Here is a 15,041-nt window from a genome sequence, read left to right on the forward strand (position 1 = left end):
TATCTAGGCAAGCCAAATCACACCGGAACAGTTTCACAAGAGAAGCACAAGCTAGGAAATAACCAAGCGCTGTTTACTTCCTCAAAAGCCTATTTAAAGGAACGATTTTGGCGCCAACGTTAGAGCGCAGCGTGATGACGCTGTGCATCAAACATTGCGCGCCCGAGTCCGTCACGGCGAATAAACGGTCGCGCGCGCAAAGACGCGCGCACAGGCAACAAGCCCCGAGAATGCACAGAACCCTGCACACCCCTGCGCGCAGGTGAAGGCTTAGCTGCGCCCAGTGGTACCTTACAGCCTTACTGCCTTCACTGTGAAAAAAACACCTTCTAAATGTTAAGAATAGAATATGTAAGGCTCAATTCAAGGCTCAAAACAGAATCTTGATATCTCGATTTTCATTCAAAAATGGATTCACCTTGGTACAGAATCTCTGATCTTACAGCTCCTTTTCCACCTAAGTTGTCATTCTTGCAGCTGCTGTCCCTAACTCTTCACTGCCTGGAAGGACGAATCATTTCCTCTTCCACCTAAAGCTATTTCCCCCTGACATAAAATTGTATTTAGACACACGTGCATACTTGGGGGGGGGGGGTAAGACGTTAACTATGGTACTGTATAAACCTCTGTGTGTTGCAGCAAAAAATTGGCTACACTTGTTGGACCAACTGCTGATCTATTCTTATGTTTATCCGAGGGCCTAAGAATCTATACTTCCTTGTTACACATACGTTTTCTGTGTATTATCCATTTTTATTTTATAACTGTATACTTAATGTACATAATTTATGTAATATTCCAAAATAGGTGTACAGTACATGTGCTGCATACGCTGATTTGGAATATTAAAGCAATACTGACATGTTCCTATAAACATCTATATGAATGCATCAGTATTAGTGTGGGGGGGGGGTTTAGGCATTTACATTTTCCGGTCTAAACATGCTTTTATCCAAAATTACTGACCACCTGCTGCAGTCTGTAAGGGCCTGTCAAAAAGGGCCAAAAACATTGGAATAAAGCCCCCAGCTAAAAAGGGCACATATATCAACTCCAAAAATATATTCCAAAACATTCTTTCAAAGTTTAAAAAATTATTCTTTATTTAGGGATGTCAGAGTTAGTTAGGGGTGTGAGGGGTCTGATTGCACAAATGTGTAATGCTAGCAAAACACTGAGTGCTGGAGCGTTTAACCCCTTATAGCTAGACTTGAAGTTACATTTGTCTGTGGTCTTGTATCTAAGTGGCGTCACAAGAATGTGGATGGGGGTAGGGTGAATTGCTGTCATGCCCAGCCTGGTGTAGCCAGTGGCATAACTATATATAAATGGGCCCCACGCCAAATAATTTTTTGGGCCCCCACAATGTCTAGAGGTTTACTTGTTTTACCAATATTTATTTAATTTCTATATGAATTATGGCCTCATGGGGCCCCTATACTACCACCTGCCCCACCTGAGGTTGGGCAGGAGGTAGTATACCCATTTACTCTCACTTACCTATCACCCTGTAAAGCTATTAACACACCTTTATTTTACCCCTGCCACTTATTCATAGACACTCTGAAAACTGTTCTAGCAAAATTAACCTTTGCATTCCACAACATGGACAGATTCAGTCTACACAAGCAGAAAAACAGATATGGAGAGAGCACCTGGCGCTGACTGTGGTATTACCAGCAGCCATGATGTGTTTAGCAGATAAGCGACACCAGTGTGGGAACAGATTAAAGTGTCTTCCTGCTATTGAAACAAACCCACAGCATGCTAGTGCTAGTGAAATGAAGGGAGTTATGCAAGTGGGAGTGTACTGGCTAAGGGAAGGGGATCTCAGAGTCAGACTTATGCAATTTGCAGCACAAATGCGTACAGTATTGGCTCATTATTTGAGCCAATAGGGTGAGCAAATGAGGTGACCAATCAGACACTTCATAACACAATCACATGAGGTGTCACGGTTCAACTACTGCTTTCATTTGTAAAGCAGGCAATTCATCTCCAGCCATGGCATCGACTTCTGGTGCTGCCTATTTTAAGAGGACAAGCCTGTTCTGGATGGCTGTCATTGGTCTGTCCATGGGATTCTTTGCAGTAAGATGAGAACAATTCAGTATTGATGACAGAGCTGCTTTACTAAAAGGGCATCTGCTGGTGACTTGGAACATGCCATGATTTTAACTGTACTGAGTGCAGGCAGCCACTTTCATCTGCAGAAAGCTTTATTATCTCCTCACGATATCCATGCTGCTGCTGCTGCTGCAAGAATCTGTGCTGTGTGTGTGAGAGAGAGAAAGCAATTGAGGAGACAGAAAAAAGCAGGATTTTCCGTTCTTTCTGTTAATTTGGGTCTGTTTTGAAACACCCTCTCCAAAAAATTTGCTCATAGCCTGCATCACTGTGCTGTTATAAAACTCTGTGCATCTTAAGTAAATGCTTAGAGCCACACTATACCTGTTGATAACCTATCCATGCACCTAAGAGTCCTTTCATAAATAAATCACACTCTGGGTACATGGGTTTATCATAAAATGGGAAATGCTTTGGACTGGCAAACAGCAGTAGAGCACAGTACATAAATGTACCAACTGTGAAAAGCAAAGTTTTTTTGCATTTAGACTGCATTTGGAGCTTTCCACTGTATCTTTAGGTTGCCTGTTATTACACTGGTTTGAATGATATCCAAATGCATATAGGGACACCCTGACTTCATGCTTTCTGTGCTCTTTGTTTCAGTGGACAGTTTTCTGGCCTACAACCGTTCCTTATAAGTTCTTGGGACCATTAGGATCCTTTGCTGAGTACACAGTGAAAAGTCACCCCACACTCATGTATTATGGGTAAGTTGAAGGAAGCCCTGCACATAAATTTGTAGCAATTTTAAATACACAATAATGGTAATGTTTATTTTTTGGCTTCATTTGCAATAATCCGAGTACCGTAACTGTTGTTTAAGTGCAGTGGCAGCTTATAATAGGGACAATATTGGCAGCATCCAAGTCACCCTCATTTTGTAAATGGCATGAGAAAGCTTCTAGGCTTCTTTTAGGAGCCAATTCAAATGTTACAATATTATTTTTCAGAAATATTTTTGTGAAATATTGCCCCATATATATCTTGCATTGGTGTCCTCTAAAAACCAGTTTTGTTACTGATTCTGTACCATACAATTATATTTAAGATATATAAGAAACAACATTTTTGATTAATTTAATAAATCATCATCTATTTATCTAGCACCATGATATGTGTAGCTCACGTATTTATATATGAGACGTTAGACACTCCAGGGGCCAAGGCTAATAATGCCCAAGGTGCAGGAATTGAAAAACTCATTGTATACAGGCATATGTCAGATAGTCTTTCTGCAGCATAATTTGTGTTTGTGTCAGAGAGGTAATTAGAACTAGGTGGTTATTAATGGCACTGAAATATTTAATATTGAATATTTGATATTGGTGAGAAAGTTTCATTGGCTTGATAGGACAAAAAGCACACCCACATAAGATATAAATAAGTAACCACAGATATTTACCGTCTGCATGTAACATTAGACTTTGCTCGCTACTGAAAAAAGCTTCATGTACATTACCACAGAAATGTTTTTTTTACACTCTTATTTGTTAGTGTCAGAGGTCATTCTTGTTATCTAGGTTAGTTCTTAACATGTTAAGTAGTGTTAGGGTTACTTACATTTTTTTCTATCAGTGAACTAAGGTCATTCTTCACTGACATATCATTTTTTATAAATAAGCTATTTGTAGCAGTTTTAAAGCAGCAATTCAGGGTCTTGCAGTGCTTTCCAGTACCGGATATCAGATTATCAGAAGAAAAATTATTTTGGATACATTGGTGTTCTTATTCTCTAATAAATTGGAGTCAAATGTAATTTATGGAGTAATGTTGCTTGTGAGACATTGTTTGGGGACCAATATGGGCTAAACATTTTGCCTAATCTGGCGACATGTACAAATAAAACATTTTTGTATGGCTATTGTGTCAGGGAGCCGGGAGCTCCCTCCAGGGAGGTAGTCGGGATCAAGGAGGAAGCCTTCTTGAGGGTGCAAGGTCGCGGTGTCCAAGGGGTTAATCCAGAGAGTAGTCAGAATCCAGGCAAGAGTTCAGGGGCAGGCAGATAACAGCAAAGTCCAAAGGCCAGGCAGGGGTCAAGGATAATAATCAGGATCAGGATAAGGAATATTAGCACACAGGGAACCCAGGAAATACTTAGGGCAAGGTTTCCTATACTTGGGCGCCATCCTGGCGTCTAAACAGGCTTTTTATTTGAATTTGGCGCCTTAATGACGTCATTGACGTCCTTGCGCCGACGTCGGCGCACTGACGTCATCGCGCCGGCGCCGCTTACCCACGTGGCGGCCATGGGCGCCGCCATCTTGGGAGCGACGCTGGCAGGAGAGGACGCGCCGCCCGGAGCTCCTGGGCCTGCTCCGGGCGGCGATCGTTACATATTGTATGTATATGCTAGCCAGACAATCATGACTGATATCTATGTGCCATAGATATTAGTTTATTGATCGGCTTCATAAAGAATGATATGGTTGCTTCTCAGAAATAACTGTTTACTAATATCTGCAAGTGAGTGAAGAGCTGCCATTTTTCTTTATCTGCTGCTAAAAGGGATCCTTTTTTTTTTCCTGAAAAACATTTTTTAATTTATTCAAACAGGTTTTGGGGAGCGTGGATAGTGCACTTTCTGGAGGCTGTATACAGTGCCTGGCTTTGCAGGTTAGTATATCTTCATTTTCCTTGTTAGGCTGCAAAATATTCTAGGCAACTTTTGTTTTAAAATGGCAAACTTGTCACTTACAGGCAGAATCATTTTTCACATTCCTGTCAAAAGTGCATAGAGTGTTTTGTTCTTTTTTGTTCTTTTATATGAAGAGCAAGAAGACTAATAATAATACTGATCATGTTGTGGTTGCAACACACCTAGAGGCCTATTTATGATTGCTAGAGCCGATCATATCAATAATATCAAGGAAACCCAATGTGAGTTTCAATACTCACATGAGGTTTCCATAATTTTCCCCAAGCGGTCTTTTGTAATGATGAAAATCTTTGGCACCTTTTAGGTAAAATAACACATAATAAGAATATGCGCTTGAAAAAAATGTGAATACTTTGCAGTGCATAATTAGTTCCTGCTATAGGTGGAATAGTTTGTATTCATTTGAATGGGAATGAAGTGCTGCTGGGGAAGACTGTTTTGTGCTCCTGCTTGTCACATTACAGCCAAACCACCTCATATGCCAATGACATATGAAAGAAAACCTCAAATACAATTTTACAGTGGATCATAATAAACATTTTTAATGTATGAAAAGTTTAAAATTTGGCATCTGGCTGGTGCATTGCACTTCCGAGCACAGGCTACAATCGGCCTTTGTATTTAATAGACATCTGGTCTTAACATTAATTTAAGTAGTCATTGCTATAGAGCTAAGAATATATTTTCACTATAGAAAAAAGGATGGAAAAATAAAACTAATTTTTATAGGATAAATCAGTAACTAATCCCCAATTGCTTCTCACTCCTATATGCCTTTTTGTACTCAAACATATAAAATAAATCAATATTCTGAAAAAATCATTATAAGAGTGAGAGAAAAGTAAATTATATTTTGGTATCACTTTTACATACCTGGTATAATCTGCAGGGTTCTTCAGTCAATAGACAAATTTGTTAAACCTTGACCATCATTAAAATAGTTAAAGGAAAACTATACCCCCAAAATGAATTCTTAAGCAACACATCAATTTATATCAAATTAAGTGGCATATTAAAGAATCCTACCAAACTGGAATATATATTAAAGTAGATATTGCCCTTTTAAAACTCTTGCCTTGAACAACCATTTCATGATGGTCTCTGTACTGCCTCAGAGACCACCTGACCAGAAATACTACAGCTCTAACTGTAAAAGGAAGAAGTGTGGAAGCAAAAGACAGAACTCTGTTTGTTAATTGGCTTGTGCAACCTGTATGGTTTGTTTGTGTGCACAGTGAATCCTAAGATGCCAGGAAGCAGCCCTTATTTTTTAAAATGGCAATTTTCTTTTTATGATTACCCAATGGCAAATACTACTAAAAAAGTATATTAATATGAGAATGGTTTATTTACCTGAAGCAGCTGTTTTATGCAATATATTTTTTAGAGACCTGTACAAAGACAGCTTTGTCAGTTATATATTTCAAACAATGTTGGCAGTCACATCTTGTAATTTTACATTAATATCATTTTGCTAACACATAATATTAACTTTTAATATTCCTTGTGAACCAATTGCAGTATTTTCTTATCACTTCCCATGTAAAAACATTTAACTAGGCTGATACTGAACACATTCTCTTGAAAACTGACAGCCAGCCCTATGTAAAAACTAACCTAATTTTTGACAACTCATTTTTCTGTTTTTCTTTTCCCTCTTCATTTCTAGATCAAAAGGAATTACAGACACCAGTGTGCAAATCCTTTGGGTCCTACAGACATTTCTCTTTGGAATATCATCTCTCTCGCTGATTCTTGCATACAACCCTGGTTCAACAAAAAAAACGAGATAGGAATCTGAAGAGAACCTGTGCATAATTCAAACTTTTTAATATTACATACTAAGCATTACACTAGGCTGGAAACTTCCATCAAAATGAATACTATGGTTAACAACTGACCAAGTATTATTATGTGCCTTTCAAGCAGCACTGTCCCATAATTACAATACTGAAATAAAGCAAGAGATGAGCATATTGACTGAGATAAGTTTTTTTTATTGTATGTGGTTTATGTGATAAAAACAGTAGTGTTATGAGCTTCTAACTATCCTGTTGCTAAAAATCTCCCTTTACCTAGAATATGTATAAGAGCATACTCTTTCAAAATGACCTACTGCAACACAAATTCTGCCACTCTACTTAAAGGATTTGTGCTACAGTCAGTGAACGTTCAAAAGAGTTATCTCTAATCAAAATATGTATTAGACCTAACTGTCAATCAAAATTTAACACTGATTTCATAAGGAAAGGATAATGGCATTTTATTTGATTATTTCAGTAGACAATTTTTAACTTTCTTATTTTCATGACTGAAAGCTTATACTATATGTTAATTTTGTTCTAAACACAATTAAGCTTGGAAACATATGTTAACAATTGGTCTGATGCTCTGAGGTTTTTGCCTGGGTGATTACCTCATACTCATTTTTAGTTTTCTATTCATATATCTGTAATGTTTGAAATCATTATTAATCTTCTAAGAATGAGCCTTTTTATAAAACATTTGTGTAGCAGAAGACTGTTTAGCATATGCATTTAGCATATGCAAATTAGGGTTCGGATTCGGTTCGGTATTCGGCCGAATCTTATGCAAAGGATTCGGGGGTTCGGCCGAATCCAAAAAAGTGGATTCGGTGCATCCCTAGCTATTTTGCATTGTGTGTTAGGAAGGAGTCAACGCTTTTTCACTGTTTTTTAATCATTTTATTCCTTACATTAAAATTTATTTTAAGAAACCTATTTTAGATAGAAGAGCATTATCTTGTTGGTGTCTCTTTTAATAAGTAATGTAAATGTGGACAACTGTTCACAGTGGTTAGCAGCTATTAAATAATTATTATGGCCTTAAGCAATACTTAATTCATATGTTGGATTCCTTTCATGGTACGTGCCTGTCTGAACGAGGAAATATTTTTTAAAATACTTCTATTCTTACTTGTACAACAAAGGTAAAAGGGGTTTGTTGCAAAGGTAAAATGTGGTTAGTCTTGTAATGTGGTTTGTAAAGTGCACTTGTGTTTCAGGGCATTAACACGATAAAAGAGAATATTGAGATGTTGTTTTTTAATATCAATAGTATGGATTAATATCAGATTATGTAGGCCAAGATATAGTAATTAGAGGTTGATTTAGGTAAGGGTTGTTCACTAACTTTGTAGCTGTGCCTTGTGTGTGTGCTGGGTGTATCTCAGAATTTCCTAAGACCCTTTGGCTTACAGCCTGAAACATGCAGGGGCAAGATAACATATTGAAACATTTTTACTTGTTATTTCATGTGTGATATAGAGTGAAATTCTAACTCATGTTGCAATTGGTTTTTATTTGTGTTTTTTGGGTTATTTAGATTTTTATTCAGCAGCTTTCCAATTTGCAATTTCAGCAATCTGGTTGCTATGGTTCAAATTACCCTAGCAACCATACATTGATTTGAATAAGAGACTGGAATATGAATAGGAGAGGTCTGAATTAAAAGATGAGTAATAAAAAGTGTCAATAACAACACATTTGTAGCTGTACAGAGCTACAGTCAGTGACCCCCATTTGAAAGTTGGGAAGAGTCAGAAGAAGAAGGCAAATAATTCAAAAACTATAAAAATAAATAAATAATAAAGACCAATTGATTAGCCATTCTATATCATACGAAAAGTTTACTTGAAGCTGAACCACCCATGTAAAAGCTTTTTAAATATGGCATAATCACAAACTGAGAAAATGTAAATACATATTACACTCTGGGGATTATTTATCAAAAGTTCACTATTTTCTGAAAATGACTCTGACCAAATCCACACTGACTTTCTCCCCCCTATTATCAATACATTTTCACAAATTTTTCTGGAGCATAAAAAGTCATGCTAAAATCGTAAAAAAAAAAATCTGAATCCTACTTTTTTTTGGATTTTGCTCTTGAAGACTACGATTTTTTTCGTAAAATCAGCTGAAAGCACAGAGAATCCTCCAATTGTTAACTGGACATCTGCCATTGACTTTTACATGTTCTCCTGAGGTCTGAGTTGGAGTAATTTTTTCATTTGACTTTAAAGCATCAGACAAATCAGATTTTATATCTCTGAAAAAATTGCATTTTCCCCTTTAAAAGTCCGACCAGAAAAATACAGAGCTTAATAAATAACCCCCTCTGTGTTGGAGTTTACATCATGACTTTGGTGGTGGAAAAAAATATTCACTAAACAGATTTCGCAAATTTATATTTGCAGAATTACCTTCAACGATATATTTGCACACAAGAATGCCCACAGTGGCCATGCTCAAACAAACACATTTAATTTTGCTATTTTTTTACTGGGATTTACAAAAAAAAAAAAGAAAACAGGTACAACAAGCAATATCTAGGCGGTAGAGGAAAACATGCACAAAATCATATGCGTATAAATGCTTTAACTTGTGCACAAACTTTATAAATGTCTCCCCCTGGTATTCATTAAAGTAGTGGTGGTTCACCTTTAGGTTAACTTTTAGTATGTTATAGAATGGAGAATTCTAAGCAACTTTTCAATTGGTCTTCGTTATTTATTTTTTATAGTTTATACATTCACTTTCTTCCTCTGACTCTTTCCAGCTTTCAAATGGGAGTCACTGACCCCATCTAAAAAACAAATGCTCTGTAAGGCTACAAATGTATTGTTATTGCAACTTTTTACTACTCATCTTTCTGTTCAGGTCCTCTCATATTCATATCCTAGTGTCTTATTCAAATCAATGCATGGTTGCTAGGGTAAGACTGCAGAAACTGCAAACTGGAGAGCTGCTGAATAAAAAGCTAAATAATTCAAAAACCACAAATAATGAAAAATGAAACATAATTGCAAAATGTCTCTGGATATCACTCTCATACTAAGGGGCAGATTGATCAATGGTAGAACTTCGAAGTTAAAAATACTTCGAAATTCGACCATCAAATTTAAATACTTTGAATTCAAATATCGAATTCAAAGTTTTTTCAGAGAATTTGAATCGAATTAAAATCAAACGATTCAAAGGATTTCCAAAACCCAAAGTTTAACATAGCAATTTCGGCAGGTTTAATTTGGCGAAGAATTGAAGTTGAGGTTTTTTATTCTGAGTATTCTATTCGATAGTCAAAGTATCCGAAGAATTTCGAATTTTTTACTTCAAAAATTCCCTCAAATTCACTTCGGCCCTTGATAATTCTGCCCCTAAAAGTCAGTTTAAAGGGGAACAACCCCTTTAATGCCGTTTTGGGGCCTGCTGCAGTTCTAGCTGGGAAACTACTTTCTTTAGAGATCAGACTGTGTAAAACAGTATTAGGTAGAGGCAAAGATCAGACTGTGTCGGGGTCAAAACATGCAAAAGGAAGGCAGAGATCCATAGTCAGGTATACAGTTGTGTTTAGAATAATAGCAGTCCGACATCACTAACCTGATAAATCACTGTTTTTGTAGTAGTGTAATAGAAAACCAACAGTCATTGCATGCATGCTGCTGCTTATGTGTAATTGAATCATTAATTGTTCAAAATAATATCAGTGTGGAGTTCAATTAGTGAGGTCACTCATTCTGTGAAAAAAACAGGTGTTAATTACTGCCCTTATTTAAGGAAAGAAGGCAGTAAATACAGTAAAATGTGTCGTTCCATACATTATTTAGAAGAAAAGCGTACTTTGATTAAAAAATTGATTGAATAGGGGAAAACATATAAGAAGTGCAGAAAATGATAGGCTGCTCAGCTAAAATGATCTCAGATGCTTTAAAATGGCAACCAAAACAATTATTTGAATGGATATAAGAATAGCTAAAATGGCAAAGGCTCAGCCAATGATCAGCTCCAGGAAGATTAAAGAAGATGTAAAGTTACCTGTGCGCACTGTTACAATTAGAAGATGCCTAAGTGAAGCCAAGCTATCAGCAAGAAGCCCCGCAAATCCTATTGTTAAAAAAGATGTGCTGAAGAGGTTACAATACTTGAAGAGGTCATGTTGCCTCTTAAGGAAATGCTGTTAAAATGGGTGTTTCAATAAGACAACTTCCCCAAACACACCAGTAAACAAGCAACATATTGGTTCCAGACCAACAAGATTGACATTATGGAGCGGCCATCCCAATCCCTGGACCTTAATCCAATAGAAAACTTGTGGGGTGACTTCAAAAATGTTTAAACATTTTTCAGTTTATACAGTGAATGTTTGAATTTGTAAAGAAGAATGCAGACACTGCTAGACACTGTGCAGTGTTCCCAATGCATTTGCGTGTGGGGAAATAAAATCTATTACAAGGATTTTGAGCTTTATTTACTTTTTTAAAACACATTGCTATTATTCTGAACACAACTGTAAAGGCCAGGGTTCAAAATGGGAATTGAAAAGGATCTTTAGCAGGATCTGTTCAACCAGAAGCAAGCTTGAGCAATAAATGTATAATAGGAAGGGAACTTAAAGGGAATTGGCATCCTGGATGTCCTGTTCTCCACTAATTACTTTTGCACCTGTTCCACCACGGCACCTGTTTAGGGTGCCGGTCGGCTTGGCCTGGCCCTGTTTTTTCTTGTTATCCCCCAAGGACAACACAATGAGTGTAGTAGCTATGTGTCTTCTAAAACATTAGAATTTTACCCAAACTGCTGAATTTAATGATTACTGTATTATTGTTAACTGTTTTCTCCAAGATCAAGAAATAATGTTGACCTCCTTAAATAGGAAGCTTGAATATGTGCTAATTAAGATCGTCTACTTTTTATATCATCTGGGCTCCTTTTTCTACTAACAGTAAGTCTACCCAGCTTGTGTTTTTGCTTTATTATACCTAACTACATGGCCCTTGGACTGGGGTCTCTTTGGGATCAGACTACTGTGAATGAATTTTACTTAATGGAATAGGAATTTTTTGTAATCTACAAGTTTTGGACTATGCTCTATTAGAAGAGGTACACACTATAGCCATATAGTTTACCTCCTTAAATAGGCTTTTCAAAAAACGTTTTAGGCCTTTGGCATCCTCTTTGGAAGGCTTTTAGTAAAGTACAAGAAAGAATGAATAGTGTATTTTTATGAAAAACTGACAGCTCAAATATTAGGAGCTTATAAACAGTTCAGCAGAACTTGGTGCCCTTGGCAAATATACATCCAAATAAAGGTACTTCATGCCTAAGGCTATTCCTGCTTCTGTATGAAGTATAATGTGATTACTGGAAAATCGGCAATTTTTTCTCATCCTCTCCCCCCTTTTAGTTTCAGTTAGTCCCAGATAGTATGTTCTTATGTTTCACCATGTGAATTTGTATATCATAGATTATGTGGGTGATATAACTTCACCTTATGCCTCTTTATATAAGTGTGACACACTAACTGAATCCAAAAGAGAGGGGGAGAAAAAGTGGTAGATATTCCAGTAAACGCATTATACCTCAGGAGCAGGAATAGCCATTGGTGTGAAGTTAAAGAAAATTAAAAATTGAAAACCTACACTCTTCATCTTTTTTCCTGTAAGTTACTACCTACAGTACCTGTAGTGTAACTATAGAGGAAGAGGGCCAGCATTTAATTCCCCCCCCCCCAACCACTCATTTTTTGCAGGTGGGGCAGCTATTCATGCCTGGCCTCTTTCTTTAGCATGGGGGCCTCAGTGTGCTCTTGGTACACCACCATACAGTATGTTGCCTTAACTATTGAAACTAGCTAGAAAACACACTGTTACTAAGTTCTGATGTCAGGGCAAGAACACAATGGATAAGTATAACTTTTCCTATTAAGTATTGAATATACTGTATATGGGCATGTGGCTATGAGTGACATTTCTGGGCATTAAAAACAAAGCTAAGGAACACATTACTGATATTACCCACTTATTATCTGTTTTCATACATAATTTATAATTGTAAATTATAAACTGGCCAGTGTAAAAAACTTTTAGTGAATAAATAAAACTGAAATATGATTTTTATTGTGTACTGGGTAAATTGGATGAGTATTGGCTACATGGGGATTCAAGAATTGACATAAAAATTACTAGTTCTATTTCAAAGGGTCAATGTTTCCACACTGGGGTTGGGCTTTTCATTAATTCTTTTTTGTTCATGGTTGCCTCAACTATAATGCGTTCTGCGTTCTGACATTTTAAATTTCTTTTGAATGCATTAAATACCATGAAAACTTCAGGAGAAGCCTGACCCTAAATCCAGCTTGGGGGTGCCAAGTTGTTAGGCACTCCAATGATTACAGTTGCTTGGCTTATACCCAAGGCTTGAATTGGGTTAAAAAAAGTGGAGGGATGGTTATTCTGCTATTTCCATGTTTATTAAAAAGAAATTGTAAATATTGACAAAAAATACTTTATATAGAATCCACTATTCTGTTTTATGGCTAATCAAAAGTATGCCAGTTTAGCTACAGCCTGCAAGGATGTTTTTAAATGTAAAGTGTCTACAGTTGTAATTTTACTGGAGAGATTCACTATATGTATCAGCTACAATTAACACCAAGGTAGACAGTTAAACAGCAGAGAGCTGATGACACTGTAGAGAAAGAAAGAAGCAAGCTAAACGTATCAACCACATAAAATCTGTCTTCCCAGTCATGAGACTGGATCCATTGAGATTCAAAGCTTCAAATGGGCGTGACCACTTACGTGAAACCATAAATTCTTTTTGCAATCCACTAGCCTTGGCAAGTAGTGACAAGTTTAGACCACAGCATAGAGTGAAAGGAAGGAGGTGTAGCTTGTCCAGATGTCTGGTCCACTTGCTGAAAAGTCAATGGTTTCTTCACAGGCAACCGCAAGATTTTGAAGAGTTTGGAAAAGAGATGACACTGTAGGGAAAGAAAGAAACAAGTTAAATTGGGAAAACGGCAATCTTTTTCAGTGGAGTCTGGGTAAAGTGCTTTGAGTGGTTAAACCCTTGGCAAGACACAGCATTCTGAGTGTTTACCTAAAGGCTCCCTTCCCATGCAACATCAGATACCAATAGAGCATGTGTTACATGTGACTTGTATAATCTTTTTTCCTCTTTTGATCCCCCTTTATAGTCCACACACAATATCTGTAGGGAAAATACTCCACTCTCCCACAGATACATCGTAATTTATCGACCAAGCTGGGAATGATAGTACAAAGGCAGTTAGTAAGAATCAGGCAGGACAACATGCCCACTCCCAGATACACCCAAAGTGGCATTTGTCCTGAGAACAGGCTAACAACCAGCACCCAATAAGCAGCTGCTCAGTGTAAATGGTGCAAGGAGTTGCCCTGCTGCCACCACCCCCGATAATCACATTGTTCCTAATCTGCCTCTTCCCTTGTGTGCATTCCAAAGGTTCCTGTTAGATTGGGCTGCTCTCTCTCTGTGTGTCTCTCCCAGGCAGCAGCTGCACTCACACACAGGGCATGGCAGAAGCAGGCACCAAACTACATTGTTATATGATGGAAATAAATGGCACATCTGTGTCATCCACTCACTGCTCTAATGTGCAAGGAACGACTCAAGTGTTAGCCACGCCCCCTTGTAATCAGCTGCAAGCAAATGCGAGGAATTGATTGCTGCTGCCTCTCTCAATACAAAACTTGTTGCTGCTGCTTTGTCGGGCTTTGGGGAACAGCGAGGGAAGAGCAGGACCGCACACATTAATCCTCCTGCCGCCGGGGTGACGGGGGGGCAGATTCTCCTTTCTCTGCTGTTGCTATCAAGCCCCAGTTGTCTGATCGAGAAAAAAGGGACAAAGCTGAAGCTTTGTGGGGTATAAGCGTTGGCACCACAAGTGGCTGGAGATAATGGGAGCAGCAGTCTGAGCCGTGGGGACAGCAGCAGCATCAGCCCCTGCTTGTGGGAACAGCAACCTGTGCTCCGGGGACAAGAGCAAGCCCGTGTTTGCGGGGACAGGACCCTGTGCCCCTGGACAGTGCCCTCAGCTCAAGGGACTGCACCAGCCTGCACTTCAGGGACATCGGTAGTGGAGTCAGGCAGCGAGCACAGGAGCTGGTGGTAGCAGATAACAGTATGGTGACACCATGCCAGAAGCAGGAGAGTTGAAAGTTACAGGCAGTTAGAGCAGAGCCACCCAGTATTAAAAAAGCACTAGGAGGAGTTGTACATTGTGCTTTCTAAGCGGGACAGTCGGGAATGTGGAGTTGTCCCTAGCTAAGAACATTGCATTGGCGCATAATGTGCTATTTGCAGAACTTTTTGCTTGGAACTGCTTTGCTGGATGTGTTTGTGGAGTAGGGACAGTGACTGCCCAAGTGGATTCCTGCTATCGCAATAAGAAATTGTTCATGCCAGGCCCG

General features: G+C 38.2%; 1 protein-coding gene across 1 annotated transcript; it reads left to right on the forward strand.

Moving 5' to 3' along the window:
- Positions 1-1,924: 1,924 nt before the first annotated feature.
- Positions 1,925-6,762, forward strand: tmem254l.S (transmembrane protein 254-like S homeolog). The gene is made up of 4 exons (XM_018239452.2): positions 1,925-2,091; positions 2,734-2,837; positions 4,684-4,743; positions 6,456-6,762. Exons 1-4 carry the CDS (start codon positions 1,945-1,947, stop codon positions 6,577-6,579), a joined length of 435 nt encoding a protein of 144 aa, XP_018094941.1. The 5' UTR covers positions 1,925-1,944; the 3' UTR covers positions 6,580-6,762.
- The last annotated feature ends 8,279 nt before the right edge of the window (positions 6,763-15,041 follow it).

The sequence above is a fragment of the Xenopus laevis genome, chromosome 7S (genome assembly GCF_017654675.1).
Source record: "Xenopus laevis strain J_2021 chromosome 7S, Xenopus_laevis_v10.1, whole genome shotgun sequence".
NCBI classification, from domain to species: Eukaryota; Metazoa; Chordata; class Amphibia; order Anura; family Pipidae; genus Xenopus; species Xenopus laevis.